The sequence below is a fragment of the Lepisma saccharinum genome, chromosome 15 (genome assembly GCF_977018435.1).
Source record: "Lepisma saccharinum chromosome 15, izLepSacc3.1, whole genome shotgun sequence".
In the NCBI taxonomy this organism is placed as follows: domain Eukaryota; kingdom Metazoa; phylum Arthropoda; class Insecta; order Zygentoma; family Lepismatidae; genus Lepisma; species Lepisma saccharinum.
Genome location: NC_139243.1, coordinates 10,418,730 through 10,440,125, shown reverse-complemented (window position 1 = coordinate 10,440,125; position 21,396 = coordinate 10,418,730). Strand labels below are relative to the sequence as shown.

General features: G+C 37.4%; 1 protein-coding gene across 2 annotated transcripts in view; it reads right to left on the bottom strand.

Annotated features, from left to right (window-relative positions):
• The window catches only part of LOC145999577 (fatty acid synthase-like), a 138,624-nt gene that overhangs the window by 43,814 nt on the left and 73,414 nt on the right, over positions 1–21,396 (bottom strand). For both annotated transcript variants that reach the window (XM_083136602.1, XM_083136601.1), the window contains exons 10-18: positions 20,122–20,352; positions 18,502–18,691; positions 16,009–16,238; positions 13,636–13,940; positions 8,671–8,815; positions 7,187–7,303; positions 6,258–6,366; positions 3,265–3,522; positions 1,452–1,628 (exon numbers count right to left, since the gene is read on the bottom strand). In XM_083136602.1, the coding sequence (XP_082992728.1) occupies positions 1,452–1,628; positions 3,265–3,522; positions 6,258–6,366; positions 7,187–7,303; positions 8,671–8,815; positions 13,636–13,940; positions 16,009–16,238; positions 18,502–18,691; positions 20,122–20,352 (1,762 nt within the window). The remainder of the gene's footprint in view (positions 1–1,451; positions 1,629–3,264; positions 3,523–6,257; positions 6,367–7,186; positions 7,304–8,670; positions 8,816–13,635; positions 13,941–16,008; positions 16,239–18,501; positions 18,692–20,121; positions 20,353–21,396) is intronic.

Sequence of the window (21,396 nt, the reverse complement as noted above, 5' to 3'; positions counted from 1 at the left end):
AAGCGTGTGAGCGAGGATAAAGTGGTTGCAGTTCAGGAAGCTTTCCAGAGAAGCCCGCGTAAATCTGTGAGACGTGCTAATTCTCTACTTCAAATTCCACGTTCTACTGTGCATGATATCGTACATAAAAGGTTAAGGCTTAGAGCCTACAAGTTACAGCTTGTTCAGAAACTAAAGTGCACTGATAAACCCGCTAGGTTTGATTATGCTAGTGAAGTGCTATCACGCATTGATGATGACAATGAATTCCTGACACGCGTAACATTTTCAGATGAGGCTACCTTCCACATTTCTGGAAAAGTGCATTGGCATAACTGTAGAATATGGGGTGAGCAGAATCCCCATGCAGTTGTTGAACATGAACGCGACAGCCCCAAGTTGAATGTGTGGTGTGGTTTGACACGAGATTCCGTAATTGGGCCCTTTTTCTTTGAGGAAGCTACAGTTACAGGTGCAAGTTACCTGCAAATGTTGCAACAGTATGCTGTACCTCGTATACCTCATGGGTACATGTTTCAGCAGGATGCCCCCCCCCCACATTATGCCCATTGTGTTACTAACTTCCTTAATAACAATTTCGCTGGTAATTGGATTGGGAGGGGTGGACCCATTAAATGGCCACCACGGTCACCAGACTTCACTCCTTTGGACTTTTTCCTTTGGGGTTATGTGACGACTATGGTTTACCAAACACCTGTGCAAGACCTCAATGATCTCCGTGAAAGAATTATCGATGCATGTGGCTCCGTCACTCATCAAATGTTGAAGAACACTTGGATGGAGGTTGAGTACCGCCTTGATGTTTGTCGCGCCACCAAATAGCACACATTGAGATCTACTAAGGTGAAATTTTTTTCTTGTTCTTTGGTTTAAAAAAATTCTATGATTTTCTCTTCCAAATAAACGTTATTCGACATTTCTGTCGTTAACGATTGTTGAGTTATTTAAATTCTTTATTGGTATATTTTTTTTCTCGGACACACTGTATTATATCAGCAGAATAGCTGTCACTTGGGAATAAGCCAATGAACAGCAACATTTCACACCATGGTGGGATGACCGGCCACACAAGTCTGCATTATATTGGGGGGAAATCCTCAAGCAACATGTGTCGCTAGATGTTTCGGTATGAATTCTCCCACAAAGATTCTAATTGGTGGATTGAAATGCCGGGAAATTGTATGTGCTGCTCTGAAATGGAGATAGCTTGGATCTGTCTACTCCTGCATATGCACAGAATAGATTCCAGACATCACATAATGCTCAGAAAGACAGCTGAATGACCTTAAACTATAGACAGTATAATTTCCCAAAATTAATTCCGAAAGTATCACACGAAAATTCTTTTCAGAATCACCCTTGTAACAAGACTGGAAGCTAACTGTTTAACTAATATCTCCACAAGAAATTTGTTAATTGATTAAGTTATGTTATTTAATATGCATACCAACCTTCTTTTCCATCGACAGATTTTATCATATTCCTGTGTGCTTTGGGATTTATAACCATCCTCTGGATTCCAGTGGGCAGCAAAAGTTCCCTCAAATTATTCTCTAGAATAAAGAACTGGAGCATCGTGTCCAGAAATGTGGTCCAATTTTGTGCCCACAGAAGCTCTCCGGTGATACCTAAAAAGAGAAAAAGGCACCAACACTGTAAAAACAATAATAATAATAATATTTTTTGTCGTTAAGCTTGTACAGCAATAGACAAAGTCAAGAAACACCATACAATGCTCAATTAGGTTGTGTGTATAGTACAAAACTTTAAGTGACTACTATAGGTTCCAGTTTTTTTAAAATTTAAGTCACTTTTCTTTCCAATTTGGTTATTCAAAAATTTACTGTTGAATTTGTAGCAAATGATGGCACAGAGTAAAAGTGTCAGAGTTTTTACAACTTTATATATTTAGTGGAACTTTTCTACCACTTTTGACAAATTGCAATGATGAGGCTGAGTGATGATGAGATGAAATTAGCAAATGGACACAAATAACCCATGTTCAGCCAAGGATTTGAACCTGGAACCTTTGGTAGCAACAATGTGAGCCCACAACTCAACTGAATGTCACCAAGATGCCATGATTATGGGTTGTCTTACATTATCACCATGTAATCATCAGGTTCTGGGTTTTATTCTTTGTGTGGCCCATATATATTTTACAGTAGTTTCTATCTTAGAACTGTACATTGTCCCGCTTAGCATATTTGAGCATAATGTAGACTTGAAAAGTATCAAAATAATAATAAAATACATAGTTTGACTAATTTTAGTCACAACTGGAGTAATGACTACTTCGACTAATATTAGACAAGCAACTAATTCAACTACTCCCTCTGTGCCATAATTATAGTCCGGTATGCCAAAATGGTAGTACAGGAATGACAGACGAAGAGGCAGATGGAAAGCACAATTTGTACTGATTCTTGAATTCTTGAGTAATAAAGTTGTATGACTCATTCCCGTATTTCATGTTCTTCTTCTGTATATACCAATGTCACAGTTTGAATATCGGACAATTATTATGACACAACAAACAAAAATGTACCAGACAATAATTATGGGACAGAGGGAGTAATATTTTGTCTTACAGCCGGTCCCTGTGGCAGAGCAGTTAGAACATCATACTACGATGCCAGCGGTCCCAGGTTCGAATCCTGGCCTGGCCATAGATGTTTGTGAGTGTCCATTCATCAATTTCATCATATCATCATTCATCCTCATCTTCACAAATTAGCCAAAAGTGGCACAAGAAGCGAAGTAAAATAAAGCAATTTAATCAATGAATCAATTTTGTCTAACAACCAGCGATTAATCCACACCCCCTAACGCCCACCTATCACATTCCCAATTTTTCACAAAGGCCTAATTTATGGACATTTTGGCTCTAAATTTACCCTTACATCTTCCTAAATATGCACCCCCTCCCAGATAGAAAATTCTGGATAAATTTCTGCTAATATTAGTTGAATGGTACTTTGACTATTCAGTTGAGCAACTACTTTGACTAATATTTGTTGTACAACTACTTTCACTATTTCAAATGACTACTTCGATTAACATTAGTCAAATAACTTATTCAACTAATATTAGTCACAAAATTAGTAGACTATTTTTTTTTTACTAATTACCAATGACTAACTAGTCAATGGTGGAAATTAGTCAATTATGCCCATTGCTAGCCTTTTCCACAATTCGAACCTAGGACCCTTGACTTCCCAACATGCCACACTAAACACTTTGCAACACATCTTGAACACTTACTTCTGTTATCAGATTCCACGATTCCTTTAAATCCTCCACTGTACTCGTAACCTCTCAGCTGAAGCTCTTTGTAAACATCTGTGGCATTTAGCGTGAGGTGATCAGAGTCTGTGTCTTTAGACGGAGGCTCCAAGTCCAGCATCTCCTTCTCAATGTTCTCTGGACTGCAGATCCTGCCAGAGACCACTACTGATCCAGATTCTGATATCTCAAACTCTCCACTACCATTCAGTATGTTCACTTGGAATTTTACAAATCCTGTAAAAAATCATTAACAACATGATATATTTTCTATATAATATATTACAAAAATAGTTAAAGCTTAATAACTGCAATACAACTATTATTATTATTATTATTATTATTATTATTATTATTATTATTATTATTATAGTTAATAATAATAATAATAATAATAATAATAATAATAATAATAATAATAATAATAATAATAATGGGATTTGTAGGGATGGACCAATATGAAATTTATGATGATAACAATAATATAAATTTACCAATACCAGTAACCTACACTCGCTGCAAAATGACTTCGGACCTCATAACAAAAGCACAAAAAGTTACATCTTTATCACAGCCAAGAGGCTAAGTCCCGAATCATTGACATGTTGATAAAAGCAAGAGACTTGGTAGGAATAATTTTTCTATCATTAAAGATATTTTCAGTCGAGAATAAAATCTGTATCTGTGCATCGACAGACGCCATCTTGAAACTGATCCGCCATATCTGATATTTTTTGATTTGATATATCTCAGTAACAGTGTCTCCTATCAACATCCGGTTTTCTCAGAAATGTTCCAAATAGTGTAAACTTTCATAATAAATCAATAAATCTATTTTTTGAAAAATAAGAAATAGAAGTTTTTCAGAAAAACAACAAAACATTTTATGAGAATAACTGTGAGTTGAAAGTCTTAACAATGATCCTTTTTTCAAAATTTATGTTCACTTGTTTGTAAATTGTATTTCTCTAAAAATGTTATTTAAGGTAAATTTATAAATCTAGAAAAAATAGGGGTTCAGTTCGTCTAAAGACTTCTAACAAACACTAAGTAATCTTACAAAATAGAAAATGCCATTGTTTGGTTCGAGAATTATTAATTAAGAGTTTCTGAAAAACTTCTATTTCTTACTTTTCAAAAATATACATTTTTCCAGATTATTTGGAAGGGACATGGCCCCCCTTGTTCCCCAATTAACAACACTCCTGATCAAAACAATAAACTAAGGATGAGACGTTAATTGGCATTGGTGTATATTGGTGTATCAATGTATCGGAAAAATTAATGATAGTTTTACCAATCTATCTATAAATAGCCTGTAATTTTGTGCAAAATCCTACCTTTCCTGTTATTATTTTTATGAATGTAAAATTATAATGTATTTACCCAAGTGGTGTAACAGAAAAGTCTAATTAAGCACATGAACATCCAGAAGGAAGGTGCAATGTCCTCCACAGAAAAATGAATATTAACTTGAAATTATACATTGCACACATATAATTTTATTTCAGTCACTAATTTATGTCAATTATTATAGGGGCATTACAGAAACATAACTGCAGAGTATATGAGTGTTTGTTTTTTGAGGCGGCTACGTTATTATGGAGGTAAAATATAAAATATGCCTCGATTGCCCAGCCTGAAAAAAAATTTTGCTTTCTCCTCCCTGAAAAAAAAACCTGTGGGCATCCATGCAGTTTCTCATCAACGATAAAAGCCTTTGCATTCACTTAGATATAAATATTAATTGAAGAGATTAATGAGAAATTCATGTTCTTTATGGAACATGTTATTTTTTATTCCGACCTCACCCCAGGAATCGAACCAGGGTCTCCCCCATGGCAGTCAGACACCCTTCCATCTAACCATCACGGCTCTAATTCCATATTTCAAAAAAATATTTTTCAGGAATTTAGAAAGCATCAACAATGGATTCTTTGATTGCCAAATAGCCCACATAGACTAATAATAGCACGAAAAAGTGGTCTATAAAAATTACTTGTTGCAATACAAGAACCATTAATTTTCAAATACCGTTTATATATAGATGCTCCACGAAAAAGGCCCAATTGTAGAGAGTCTATATATAGCTCTGCCCCAGTTAATGGGTTAATTTGTCAACTTTAACAGCTCAAGCACAGTCAAATGGTTAGCACTTTCACCTTTGGTGAAAGTGGTTCTGGTTTTGATACCTGGTGGGAGACCCAAAATAATTTCAGTGTTCAATAATAATAATAATATATCTTTATTGAGCATCTTGCGGACAATTGGGGAGCTACTAGAAAACAAGTAATGAGATCCAGTCTAGAAAGTTAGGTGCAATGAGGTTTGAGGTATTTACCATGCTTACACAGAAAAGGCTACTGGGCTATTAGTTAATTTACTCTACAGAGCCTAAAAATGCATAATTTTAATACATGGTGTTAGTAATAACTAGGGCTAGGATTTTTATGACCTAAAAATCACTAAAATATGCAAAATAAAATATGCTCTTATGATCTAAAATTTTACAAAATATGCACTATCATTTGAAAAATATGCCCTTAAACTAGACTGTTTCAAACATCAATATCTAACTTATGATGAAATATTTTCATAGGGACTATTTTAGTTCACTTTATGGGCCCTGATGAGTTGAAATGCACAATGAATACTTTCTGCAAATTTTCAATTAAAAATGGAAAATATTTTCCTGGAGACCAAAAAAAAAAAACCTCGAGTGAACATGGGAGTAAGAACGAATCCACTTGGAAAATGACTGTATATTTCTTTAAGAAGCGAAAATATGCTGAATATGGCCCGAAATCCATCAAAATATGCTTTATCATGTAGAAATGGCCAAATATGCCAAAATATGCCCTTAAAAAGCACCTTAATTCAAATAGGGAACACATCACCCATATCAAAAGAAATATGCTGTCATGAAAATCCTAGCCCTAGTAGTAAGAATAGAAATAAAAATAACAACTAGCCTTCTTTTGGAATAATAGTATCTCTGTGAAACTGCATGTTCTCCAAAACAACTGCAAAATCTTCATAACTTGCTCCATTCAGTTTTGCAAAAGTTTTCCACACAAGAGTCTGAAAGAAATCACAACAAAATTAGATACTGGTTGCATATGTATATCACAAGGCATGAGAAATTTGAATATTTTTCTTACAGAAAAACTGAACGTATATCATGGATTTATAGAATAATATAATAATATAGAATCTAGTCATGTATAGGAGCTTGGAATGTTTGTATGGGGATCCAGAAAAAAATTCTCATCACCATCCTGGGTTCAGCAAATGACTTCCAAATTTTAGGACTCAAAAGAGTCAGGGCCTCCCCCATGGCACAGATGTAACCTCATTGCCTTGTAATCAAGAAGTCCTGGGTTCGTTACCTGATGGATGCACATAGTGGTTTGGGTTCCACATTAAACTGTAGGTTCAGTCCTGACTAGCCTGTCTGTGCATAAAGTGAACTTAAAAACAAAAACGTTTTCCTGAACAGCCAAGAAATTTCAAATGCCTGTGTATTAAAAGCATTTCATTCTAGTTTTCTGCACTATGAGTGTCATACATTTCTTCGAAATTTGTAGCTTTTGTTCCAGAAATGCAATAATAATCATTTCATGGAGAATGGGAGATTTTTATACTATTGAGAAATCTTGACCACTTCCAATCCCATAAATTCCCTGACTTGTTCCCTAGGCATGGGAATTCCTTCCTTCTCTTCATCAATTTCATCTAGTCATCATTCATCTTTAGCATTGTAATTATCCAAAAGATGCAGAAGAGTAACAAAAAGTAAAACAAACAAAAAATGAATAGATTTTCACTGGGCATGCTTCAAGACAAGGCTTTATTTTGATAAAGTTTAGCTTCAGAGGAAGCAAATGAGCTTTGCACTCACCAGGTAGCCTGCAGCAGGAAAAATAATTCTTCCATCAATGTTGTGGCCAGAGAGAAACTTGAATTCTTCGCTGTTCAAGTCAACAATGACCTCACTTTCACCAGCAGCCACACCGATCTAGAAGAAAAGAATTACAGTTTATTCATTAATTTCATAACTATTATGAGTTTATAGTTTATTAAAAAACATATACGTAAGGATTAATATGTAGACCCTCCTTATTGGACAATAACTTGCCTGATCTAACAATTATTATAAATAACCTGTAGCTTGAGTAAAGAATTCTATTGTCTTATTACAGCCTGTTCTAATATAAAAGTGTGCTGCACCATTGTCGTGCAGTCTAAGGTATCAGGTTTTGGTGTGGTGCTATGAGACGCATGCTGGTTCAAGTCTGCTCAGAGAACTTTTACGTTGAGATTTTGGACAGTGTATGGTCCTGTGGCCACCCACCATGCTGAGGAAATTTCGGAGCTATGAATGAGTAGAAAAACCCGATTTTTAATAAATTCATAAACATTGAGGTTATCTTATGTCACATATCATGTCGCTTATCTAATGAAAAGATGTATGCACAGATTGCAGATTTTTGCACTATTTTATATCTGATGAATAGACAGTTACCAACACAAGTGAGGTTTCCACTTTTTCTTAGCTGTTGTTAATTACAAGGTTACAAAGTTCCCTCGCTGTGAAATTTTTCAACACTGCATCTATTGTCCTTTCTAAATTTACAGACTTCTTATCAGCATTGTTTGATTAATTGGTTTGAATTATCTGTACAAAACTGTCAATGGCAAAATCTGCTGCAACACATTCCTTCAGGAATCCAATTTCAAGTGCCTATGCCTACAACACAATCCACTTTTATACAGAAATACCTAGGCTGGAAATACAGAAAAATATTCCCACTCAATATAATAACCTCCCATCAAGTGTTAATGTGTTTTCCTCAGATTATGCATTTTGGTCTTTTGTTAGAACAAATACTGCCAAATAGGCCTTATATAAAAAACATGTCATCATTTATTTTTGCTTGTTGTTTTATTTTCATTTTATGGTTTTCATTGTTGACAATTTCAGCATAAAATGACCATTTGCACTGTACCCTCAATAAATAAATAAATTTGTTAAAAACACAAACAGCACGATGAAAAAACTTTAGGGGTTCTTCCGAGCTTTCGATTCCATCTCGAAATCATCATCAGGGCTCGTCGAGGAGCGACGGAAGGGACGTGATTGAAGTTCTGCCCTGATGATGATTCCGAGATGGAATCGAAAGCTCAAAATAACCCGTCAAGCATTTTTTTTATCATAGTGTCTGCATGCTTGTTAGTGTTTTTAACAAACATGTTGCCGGCAAGTCATATAAGAAGTTTTCTACTGTCAAAATACATAAATGTTGATTCTTTTTAATGTGGAATTTGAAAACTACATTCAACATGAATATTTATATTAAATAAAACTCGATGACAACAACTTACCTTCCCAGCAAATTTCGCAACAGTCCAATCTGCTCCGTGGTCCCACTTAATAAAAGGGGATATCATTGGAGTGCCCCTTCCAACTGGAAATTTCACCTTTGGATAGAGTTGACCCACATTGAACTGTAGACCAGCATTATATAACCTAAAAACATAATAGTTTATGTGTAAATCTTTGATGGATATGAAGTTTAACTAAATACAGGATTATCATCTTTTAATCTTGGATATTTCTTTCTTTAATTTGTAACTGACATGTAACTAAGCCCTATATGTCGAATTAAAATTATACACACTTTGCAACTTGCAACTGATAACATTTATTGCAGCGGCGTGCATTCAGGATACGCAAGGTACGCTCTGCGTACCCACAACACAGTAAGAAAAAATAAACATTTTTTCGTCTTCCCCGAACATGAAAATTCAACAATTATCGCTCCGAAAGCAGTTCCACTGCAAGAAATTCCGATTTCCGCACGAACACGCTGCTGCCTTCCTGAAGGCAGTCCCGAATGATCCCGATTGAGACTTCGGCAACCACCCGATCCGCGTCCCTGCCGATTTCCGCAGAAAGACGCTGTTCCTTCTGCTTGGTACCCTAGAAATTCGGAAGGTAACCCCATTGGCTCATATCAGCCCCGGCCACGTGTTTGGGTCTGCCCGCGCTTCCCTCTCTCTCACTTCTTTCCCGGTTCTAAGCTTCGAGGGTACCCAAGATTTTGACAGCGTATGCAGTGTTGACAGTAGTCAACATATTTTTTTTCTGGAATACTTAGCTTACTAGCATTTAGCAGCCACGCGTAGATAGATCACTGTTGGGTTGCAATAAAAAATACATTATAAAAAGTGATACAGGAATCAGACAGGAGGGCAAGAATATGTAGTGGTGGAAGATCATATTTAATATATATGTAAACTATCACATATAAAATATTTATGTGAGGTTAAAGTTACACTAGCAAGTTTGTTTTTTTTCGTATAGGGAGGTGAGGACCAGAATGGACTGTCACTGTGTCGAGGGGAAAATATGTGAACAATTTGCAAGTTTCGCACAATTCTCAGAGTATGAGAGTATCTGTTTATCTCCTTTCGGGATCAACATTTCCTTTGAGTTCCATAGCATGGGTGTTGATTGTTGACCCGACGATATGAATGAATGATAAAAGAAAAACATAATAAAACACAATGCTTACAATGGGATTCGAATGAGCCCCCCTCCCTCCCGCAAGACATTGCAAATTGATGTACGGTAGTTTAGCTTTTGAAGTGTTCTGGGATGTATGCTTACGTATTTTCTACTTGTCCTTAATTATCTCCCTTCTACAAAATACTTTGTCGACTGGCAACTCCGATTCATTCGTTCACAAGAACGCGTGGTTTTCGGGCATAGCGGGACCGGACACAACGTACCGTGCGAGGTTGACTTTTGCTTTCTTCTGTTGTGTGAAATTTGCAGCGAGTGTTTCGTTCATATTATTTACATTACAGGATCTCTATTGTTTGTCGGTGCCGTGAAGTGATAAAATAGGGGAACCGGGAGTTATTGATGACATACTGGAGAAGGGATTTTCGGAATTTACGAAAAAAGTGTAAACAATCCGAAATGGAAGGTCTGTTCCTGATTTGGAAAAATTGTTTCAGGCAGGAGTTGTGAAGGATGGTAAGCAGTATATTAGGCATTTTGATTTTTGACAAGAAGAAAAAATATCTCTACAGAGTGATTGACTGAGTAGAAAAACAGTGAAACTTTATTGTTGGTCTTATTCGTTGGTTTCCTCTGCGAAAGGTGTTGTGTAATAGTAGAGGATGCTGAGATTTATCTAATTTATTACATGAAATTTGAAAGGACGGAAAATGATTGTGCCATTTCCTTCCCGTTCAATGTTCATCGCACTGCATGAAGGAAATAATCAAAGTTGAATTGTTGGGCTCTACGTACCTACATCAGAATATATTTGCGAATATAAAATATCATACATATATTTTACCTCGTTACATTTGGATATTGATACAAGGATGAGAAATTTCCCATTATAAAATTGTAGAAAAAAGTTATTTTCTGAATAACATGATGGCCAGGGGGGGGGGGGGGGTTCTGGCCCCCATAATTCATTTCGGTTGGCCCATGTTGCGTACCCTAGTTTAAATGTCACCGCACGCCACTGATTTATTGAATAATGGAAAAGCAGTATGCACTACAGTTGTACCAAGAAGACAGAGACTGGGACTAACATGTGAACTAAAGCAGACAGTCATTTGTTTAATTCTCTAGTGTCATCACAGATGAAAATGTTCTGCTTTGCTTGTGTGGAGTGACCCCATGTTGTTGACCAATTTAAATATTATGTGTCTGCTTTCACAGTGTACAGTTTTCCTCTTCACAATGATACAAACACTTGAGACTGGATAAAGATGATGATGATGTGTTGAAGAATGCTGCACAGTTTGGCAATACATGGATAAAATTACATGGCATGTAGCTTATTTTATTACCCACATTCTCTTCGCTAGTTCAGGGTTGAAAATTTGATGACCATGCCAAAGGGGTTTAGTCTCTTCTTGGTAGAGCAGTACATGAATCAAATCTGCTTTGAATTTCCCCTTTACGTCATTTTCATTTGTTAATAATATTTCTAAGTCCTTGATTATTGTCTAGATTCTACTTTACATCCTTATCTGCATGGTGATGGCTTCTTTGCGTTTGTGGTGCATGTTCATGGTGTGGCAGCCAGCATCTCTTCGGGTAAGTACCTTTTTCTTTTTACACTTTCTGTTCACGATAGCCCCACTAACCATTCATGGGGACAAGGTATGCCTACGAGATTAGGTTAGGCCTGTTAGGTTAGGTTCCATTAGCACTCATTTCACCCCTAAATATGTGCTTCATCATCGAAAAAATTCCTCAGTACATTCAATTACGCATATCCGGACAACATCGTTTTTTCTCGATTTACTCCTCCAGGAGATTTTTCCTCACTTTGGGATTTACGTTGTTGAATTCGTTATAAAATAAGCTTTCCAACGATATATGACAGGTATTCCTTAGGAAAAGGACGTAAACTAGAGTCTTACCTCATTATTATGTAACACTTGGTTATGGTCTTCAGCATATGGCTAAAGAGACACATAACATAATAAATATAGCTCCCTCAGCTATGCACAGCTCATAATCCTTCAACCACATGTTCTAGGTTTCAGACATGGCCTCAGCAGAAGAATTACTCTGTCATTAGTCAAAATTGGCAAGCAAGCAAAGTTTAAACAAATGTAACTTTTTCCATCACATTTCTGCCACTCTTGGCTAATCACAATGATGAAAATTATTACCCATATAGCACTAAAGCTTTGAAAATTAGTGCCCTGATAGCACTAAAGCTTAAGGCAAGCTTGTGGTAGCTTGCTTGTTGCTTGTCAAAGCAAGTTGGAAGCTTGAATCAAACTGACAGTAGCCTTTGGAGCTGAAAGCATGAATCTGCAAGTAAAGGCTGCCTTTCAGCCACCATTTTGAGTCTCCACAACTCACGATGCACCGCCAAATACTCATGACAAGATTAAATCAAGCATGCAGCTTTCTGTGACAAGTTTGGAGCAGGTTTGTCATGTCAAGCTTGCTGTAACTTTGACACGCAGTAACTAAATGGCTTGAGTCAAGCCTGATGCAAGCTTGCAGCTTGCCATTATATGTTTGCAGCAAGTTTGTTCACTTTACATGAAAAGCTTGTTTCAAGCATGAAGCAAGCTTACTGTGCTATCTGGATGATGAATGATTTGGTTTAGTTTACTTTGCTTTTCTGCCACTTTCGGCTAATCTCAAAGACGAAAATGAGTGACGAGAATGAAAGTCAAGAATATAACACACTCAGTCAGCAAGCTGGTGCACGCTACATCTGCTGTGTTAGGTGGAACTGAGCTTGGACAGCACTATCAGAATCAGCCAATATAGAGATGACTGCTTGCCAGTGAAATTACTGATAGTTTTAACAATTGAGTATATCTCAAATAGCCTGTTATTTAGTTCAAAATTCTATTTTTTTTATAAATATAAACACATAATTCAAAGGCAAAAACCATTGAAGTCACCTTGTTATGTACATTTGTTAAGAGTAATAGAAACACTGCATTCTATGATGTGTATTTGTTTGGTGCTGCCAACTGGTGGCTCATTGTAGAACTTATCAATGTTGGTGAGTAGAATGTGTGGTAAATCACGGAGTATTCTGTGTTATCAGTCTCGACTACATAGATGTTGATTTTTCTTGTTCGTTTTTTTCTGTCTGTAATATTCTTGTACGCAAAACACAATATATGCTAGTGCTTGAAATTGATACTTAGACAATTTCTTCAAATAACTTTAACAACATTAATTATGAAAGAAAATTAGTTATTCTCCACCACCATCATCATCTTTCATCATCATCTTCATCATCATAATCATAATAATAATCATAATAATAATAATAATATGCAATTTTATGTCAGAGCGTCAGTATCAGTTATCAGTATTGATAAATTTTACATCAGTATCAACAAAAATATTAATGTCAGTCCATCCATAAAAAGGTAAAGTAAAGGTAAAGTGCTCCCCTGTGCTTAGCACCATGAAGGCGTATAGGGGGTGTGGGGGTAACGCCCCACACTTGCTTGATCCGGTCATGAGTGGGGGTGATGTGATCAGCATCATGCCCCTGACTGCCTGTACCCCCCAGGGTTTCCCCCCAGGTACCCTTGTCATTCGACGCTGGGTTGGCGCCAGGGCCGCTTCCAATGTTAGAAAAGTTCCCGGATTTGAACCAGCCGGGAATCGAACCCGGGACCTTGAGCATGAGCATGGTGGTCAGACGCGTTACCGACTGAGCCACGGCGGCCACCCTCCATAATTGTAACCTAATAATTGATCTTGGCCAGTAAGCAGATAGGGCCAGAGAAGAATATAATTAATAAATTTGTTCTGATAATACAACTTACCTTCCTAGATTGGACAAGAAGAACATCATATTGTCAGAATGGTTCCTCTTCATCAAACCAACATTGACACAGCCTCCTGGAAGCGATCTCTTCAAGATTGCTTGGAGTATGCAATGGGGTCCGATTTCAATAACAATGGCATTTTCTGGAATGCGGGTGACAGCCTCTTGGAACAAGACCGGTGACATCATGTTGTTGACGTGATAGTCTGGGGAGAAGCTTTGCGCAAGAGCTGTGTTCCAGCCTGATTCCGGAATCGAAGAACTCACCCAGCGAGTCGATCTCGGTTTTGGTGTTGGAATCACCTGAAAGGAAAAGTATATCACTTTAATTTCTGTAACAAGCAATACCTTTCCCTTTCCTGTCTTTCAGATTTCAGCGTCAATTGAAAATGAATCTTCAGAAATAAATGCAACCTGACGTTACAACATGGAAACAACAATGATTTTAACACATTAGGGAGCTTTCAGAACAATGCAACAAACTGCAAGCTTAATGTGTGATGTGGAAACTCACCTCAGAAGCAAATACAACCTTTCATAGCAGAGTGAGACGACAAGCTACGCATGCAACATATTGTTTAGTCAACACTAAGACTGGGCCATTTTCTCAATAACGTGTATTGTCTTGCCTCAGTCTGTCGGTTGCTCATGCGGATGTTTTTCAACAGACCTACTCCAGTGTGTACTATTTGTAGTCATGACACTTGTCACATCAATATGAAACCTCCACGTAGCATGTCACTCATTGCCTGTTGCTTGACATGTGACACTTTGTATCTAAAGATATATATTTGGTGGCTACATGAAGGCAGTTAATTTACTCTAAAAACTTCAAGTTTCATTTTTCCATGCAGTTTTGGTTCGTGATCGATTTTGATACCTGTCTGGTGGCTTCATCAGTCATGTACTTGTCTTGCCACAAATGGCACGATTCCTTTTTCTCTCGCTTGCATTCATGGAAGCGCTAGTTGATGTGGGCCTTTCACTTTCTGCTGTTCTGCCATAGTACAGGGTGAGCATAAAGTCTTTCCCTGATTACAAACTTTTATTGCTAAACAACTATGCTAGATACAGATATGCAGTTTGTTAGAAATGGTAGCTTAACTCATAAAGTTTTTTATCAGCACATGACACTTTCCACGCAGATGGATCGGTAGAGATGGTCCCATATCATGGCCACCGCGTTCACTGGACATAACCCCTCTTGACTTCTTTTATGGAGTTACGTTAAGGACACAATGTTTAGTTCACCAGTTCCTGATATGCAAACTGTTCAGACACGAATACGGGGTGCTATAGAGACAGTGACGGAAGAGATGTTGGCAAAGACATGGAGAGAAATTGAGTATCGCCTAGACGTTCTAAGGGCAACGAAGGGAGCACATGTCGAAGTGTACTGATGATAAAACATTATGAGTTAAGCTACCATTTCCAACAAACTGCATATCTGTATCTAGCATAGTTCTTTAGCAATAAAAGTTTGTAATCAGGGAAAGACTTTATGCTCACCCTGTACTTCTTATTTGGCCACCCATTGGAATTTTGGCACTGTCCGTTGCTGGTCTCATCATCTGCATCAGTGGGAAGGTGTTCGTTTTCACTCACATGCAGAGATGGGATTTTTTACAGGTGCTTAACGTTCGTGTTTGGTTTGTTGATGTTGTTGCGCAGGGGGAATGGGTTCAAATTCAAATTCTTTATTAGAGTGGGTGAGGTTCAGCCTGAGGCTGTTCTGCCACCTAATCCATGTCATGGAGTACATATATATTTAAATTTCTTATATGTGCTTACAGCATTTAATATTAGTAAAGTACAAAACAAAATGTACGATTTAGCTACAAAATGCTCCTTTTGATCAAATAATTATAATGAATGTTACATGAATAAAATGATACAATAAATGGTGAAAAGACAACATAAAAATTAAAGTAAAATAAAAATGAGAAAGAAGATATTGACAAAATATATAACATAAACGTACAAGTTAGATCATAGTATTTGAACACAATCTCTGCTCTACTAAAAGAAAATTCTTTACTTCATTTCGGAGAGATTCTATTTTAGGTATCCTTGACAGTACACGCCTGATGAAGCCACCAGACAGGTGGAGAAATTGATCATGAACAAAAACTGCATGGAAAAATGAAACGTGAACTTTTTAGAGTAAATGCGATACTTTCTTCTGAAAGGTCCCTTAAACTGCAAAAAATACCACCAAGTGACAACACAAAATAACAGATTTTCAGGAAAAAATCAAGTGCAAACAGCTCGATTCTTTACATTGGTAAATTTCTCTATCTTTTCAGGATTTCTGACCACTGAGAACTCCAAAATTCATGATACACACAAAAATTCAAAACAGTAATATTACCCTTTGTAAATATTTCCTGAACTTCAAAGCAACATCAGCTATATGAGGACTGTGGAAAGCTATTCCGCAGCTATCCACTTCTCTGGCAAAAATTCCTTCTTCCTGCAAGGACTTCACAAACTTAGACACGGAATCTGGAGGGCCAGACACGGTCACACTGTCTTCTGCATTATGGCATGCAGGGTATATATCAGGAGGGCAACGTTTCTTTGCTTCTTCCCACGTCAAACCTTAAAAAGAAATAGAAACATTAGTTTGCTTAATTTATGTACTACTATTTCTATAATTAATGTATAATTCAAATTATTTACATTAGGATGATGAAACGTTCCCGAGTGATTGTGGAATGCTTAGGTACACGTGAAAACACGGATAGACGAAATAAAATACATCCTGTACATAAAAACACAACCGAGGTTTAATAACTTTCAACATGCGTACAACATGGTGCCCGAGGAATCTCAAAACTCTCTATCATAATCAACAACAGACTATCAAACATATTTGTTCTTCTTCTTCGTAGTTACATGATTATACATACTATCATGCTCATGGACGTCCGCAGGATTTTTTCCAGGGAGGGGCAAGCAAGGTAATTTTTTTCCAGGGGGGCAAAGGACACATATTTTCCTCCAAAATAGTGATGCCCTCTCAAAAAACACTATTTCAGTCTGAAATTATCATGTTTCTTCAACAAATTTATAATAATTAACTTAAATTACTGTGATTGAAATGAAATTATGTGTGAAATATATAATTTTTAGGTACACATTCATTTTCCAGGGGGGAGCCATGGCCCCCCCTTGCCCCACCTTCCGGACGCCTATGATCATGCTCAATCACAACAGATGAGGATGGTTTAACTGTTGGTTTATCGTTAACAACTGCTCTAGGAATATTAGCATGGACATCATAAGAGGGGGCTAGAGTTTGAGTGTTTGTTTCAAATTCACTTTATGCACAGATAGGCTAATCTGGACTGGATCCTTCCTTACCACTATGTGTCTCCACTGGATATCAAACCTGGAACCTTCATTACAAGTTGACAATGTTACCATGAGGGTATGTCGAACCTGTCAGTCCACCCCCTTGGAAATTAACATTGTTAATTTCAAAGTAGTCAATAAAAGAGTTCAAAACTCTGTCATTTTCAAATTCGTTTTATGAGTATAAAGGTATAAATTATGTCTGTTCGTTTTGTAAAATAAATTTCTAAACACAATACCCTATTATAATGGATTAATGCCTTCCCGATAACATAGTGGTAGCATTGTCACAATGTAATCAAGTGTTCGGAGTTTGGTACACAGTGGAGGCACATGATTGTTTGTTTTGATTTTGATTTTATTTCACGTTTTTAAGTCCACTTTATGCACTGTAAGGCTAATCGGGACTGGACCTACAGTTTAAAGTTTAAAGTGGGATCCTGTAACATGCAAGTTTCTGCACGTTCATGACTTTCTGTAAACTTGGAAATGGGTGCTGTTCATGACAGGAAGCACTCAAGGCGCTGCGGATCTTACCTTTGCCTGTCTTCAGTCCACATGCACTCTCTACCCTTCATTACAGTAAGGTCACCACTAACAGGAAAGTTGTGGTTACTGCGAAGGTTTCTAAGAGCCAGATATGATCAGCTACTCCACGTGTGGAGAGCTCCACATGTGAGGACACCACATGCAAACGACCCGATGACACGATGCAAGGACAGTCAGTCCTCTGTCCATGCCTCCCCGACCTTCTGCACTTCCTGACAATGACACGAGGCAACAGAAATAACCCTGAAGTATATAAGCCCTAGTCACAAGACTAGAGGTGTGGTAGTCGACCAACAGATCTGAGGTACGGCCGGAGGCGCTGCTCAGTCTCCGACCCAAGATGGCTATCCACCCAGCCAAGTCCGGGCTGACTTCAGGCACTTAGAAGATGGACAAGGATCTTCACTTCAAGCTTACTAAGTATTGCTAATCTGCCTTTCTTCCTAAGAGCTCCCTTCCCCTTAACACATAGGTTGGGATATTCTGCATATATCAGCCACATCTGTTATCTATAATAAACCTTGTTATTGTTAATCATAACTTATGCACTTAATTATGTCTACACCTTACAGGTTCTCCTATTTAGTATTAAGACTCAACCTAGATAATAATGCATTCTCTTTCAGCTCTAAGCCCAGACGTCTGAGCTACATAACCCCTAACGGTAGTGCTTGGGCACAGGCCCGACAACCATTATAATCCAAACCACTATGTGCCTCCACCAGGTATGGAACCTGGAACCCCTTGATTACAAGATGACGATGCTACCACTGTGCCACCGGGGAGGCCCTCATGGTTGTTTGGATTCCACTTTATGCTGTAGGTCAATCCCAATTAGCATATCTGTGCATAAAGTGATCTTAAATTTCAAACTTCAAACTATTATGATGGATTGAATCAATCAATGAACTAACTGAATATTTATTACAGCATGAGTTAGCAGAAATGAAGTACTTACCAACAGCAGCCATTGCTCCTGGTTTGAGCTGTGTTTCGAGCACTGATCGCCCTCTCCAGTATGCTGCCAAAACTGCCTGTTCTGCTGTTGAGCATCCATCAGCATAGCCGCATGCTACCTCTCCTGCAGAATGCCCCAACATTCCATCAGGCTGGATTCCAATGGATTTCAAGACGTCAACCAGAGCTACCTATGAATCAAATTTAGACACATTATGTGAAAAAGACAATCCATCACAGCATCACATTTTACATTTTAAAAATAATTACACTATCAGTGCTCAAAATGGGGGAGAATGCAGAAGGATGCTATCCCAAAGTTAAGAAAATTTTTATAAAGCCAGCTATGGTAATTTGCATAAGCATCCGCCACCTATGGCTGTCTCCATGTTCATCCATACAAGTATCCTTGACCAAACAACCTGCCGACTTCTGTGGCAGAGTGCTAGCACAGCTTGCTACACCACCAAGGGTCCCGGGTTCAAATCTTTGCCTGTGAGTGTCTGTTCATCAATTTCATCATATCACCACCCATCCTCATCATTGTAATTAGCCAAAAGTGGCAGAAGGTGATGCTAAGTAACACACAAAAAAATCAAATCTTTCAAACACTAACCACTCTGCCATGGAGGTCAGCAAAACTAGGGATGATACAGATTAATCAGTACTCTATTAGTACCAGCTGATGTACCCATATTGCTGAAAAGATATACTGATAAACTTAGATAATTTTACTGATCCGATATTTCAATGAATAGCTTATCAGTCATAGCATACTTGGGATCAAGTCAAATACTACTATTTCATGTTATTTAGATTGACAAATATAATGGAGAAAGCATAATTAATAGCACAAATGAGAGGCATGAGTAGATTCTCTGTGCATCATGACTGGTCTGGTGATAGGAATGCCTGCCTAACTCTATGACTGTCCAACAGGACTGTGGTGACATGGTCCCCAAACTTCGACTTAGCTATAACTCCATCATAGTACCTGTTCAACTGCTCTCATCCTCATTCACTACCAATTTTTGTTCCCAAAAATATTTCTCCTCTGACAGTGACACTCATTAATTCTAAAGGTCAGTTTCTTACATCTGCATTTTTGCTTACACCTACTGCAACTGTTCATGATGAATGCAGTAAACACAGTTTAAAATTACTTACGTGAAATTTAGAAATTTCCCACTTCTGCATTGCACAATTTAATGGTTAAATCCTATAAATTTCGAAGACCCACTGTCTTTGGTTTTAACCATTAAATTGTGCAATGCGGAAGTGTGAAATTTCTAAATTTCAAGTAAGTAATCTACTATATTATTTTTATGAATACAAAGGTGTAGTTCATATACCCTAATACTGTACTGGGAAAGACTAAATATGCAGCTTCTTTTCCAAAGCAAAAGATTTCACTGTCATCTGATTACATATGTTAATTAATGGGAAGAGGGCCCATGTCATTCCATCCCTAATAAAAACATAAGAAAATATAGCATTCACAAGCTAAAATGTATTCATATTCTGCCCCTTTTACAAAAATATGAATCTCTTCCAAAGAAACAAAGGGAAGTAGGGGATATGCTACCCCTTTTTGCTGTAACATATTACACAATACACATACCTGGATGGAAGTTATGGCCACTGAACTGTTGATGATGTTTTGAAATGTATCTTCCTGTGGATGCAACAGAATTTCATACAAATCCATTCCTTCTGGCATCAAGGCTTCAGCACATTTCTTAATGGACTTTTCAAAGATGTCGAGCTTCATCAGATCTCTTCCCATTCCCATCCACTGGGAACCCATTCCGGAAAACACAAACCACACAGGCCGTTTAGAACTACTCACTTCCTGAAAGAAATGGAAAATGAAACATTAAATTAAACTTTGTAGCTGATGCCTTACATAAGTGATATGTTATCATTTCCTCCAATTTTATACAGTGCACACAATGTTAAAAATGACTACATAATTCGAATTTTGAAGGTTAAATTTGGATACTTCAAAGTCAGGTTTCCAATAATTTAACATAAATCTTCCCAAGAAAGACCAAAGTGGTTGCTACATAAGAAATTCCAACAGATAACTCGTCCCCCTTTTCTTCTTGAAAAGGTTGTTTTTATGGTTAACTGATGTGCGGACGGCAGATAAGAGAGGGCAGCGGAAATCCCCAGAGCTTTTGTTTGTAGGAATGTGACCTTCACCCTCTCAGAAACAAGTTGAGAGGGGAGCGGGTAGCCGGACAGAAGGGGTCATTTGTCTGTGTGTTTTAGTGGAGTCACAATATCGAAACGTGGTGCGTACAGTAGCTTAACATTAGATAAGAAAGTTGAAGTGCTTAGAGAGGTAGAAAGAAGAATGAAGAAGAATGAAAAACAATCACGTGATGCGAATATTCCAATAAGTGTACTGTTCCTGGATGGAGATATGGATAAAACATAGCAGTTGTAAGGTAAGGTGTACTGTTTGCGTATTAATGCAGTTTTATGTTTAATACAGTGTGTTATTTCATAGGTGTGTCTTTTTTATTATATTCTGGTTAATTCGAATTTTTTCATAGCCCCTTGGAGTTTGAATTAAGAAGAGTCCACTATATTTATTTAACTGTTGCACAAAAATAGAAATAAGTGTTCTCTTTCAGAGTTTAAAAAAATTGCTAGGTGAAGGTTGTATTCATCTCTGAAGGTTCATTTCAAGTGACAAGTGTTGTTTTTCTTTTGCAGCTTGCCACTTGTCACTTCAGTCTGGCAGTTTCCTTAGATTTACAGAAGGGAGCAGTCACGTCCCGAAACGTCGTAGAAGCAACATAGATACTCGCAAAACGTAAGTTATTAATATATTTTTATTACAACAAGGTTTAATTCCATTCCAGACAGGGTATATATTAACAGGGAG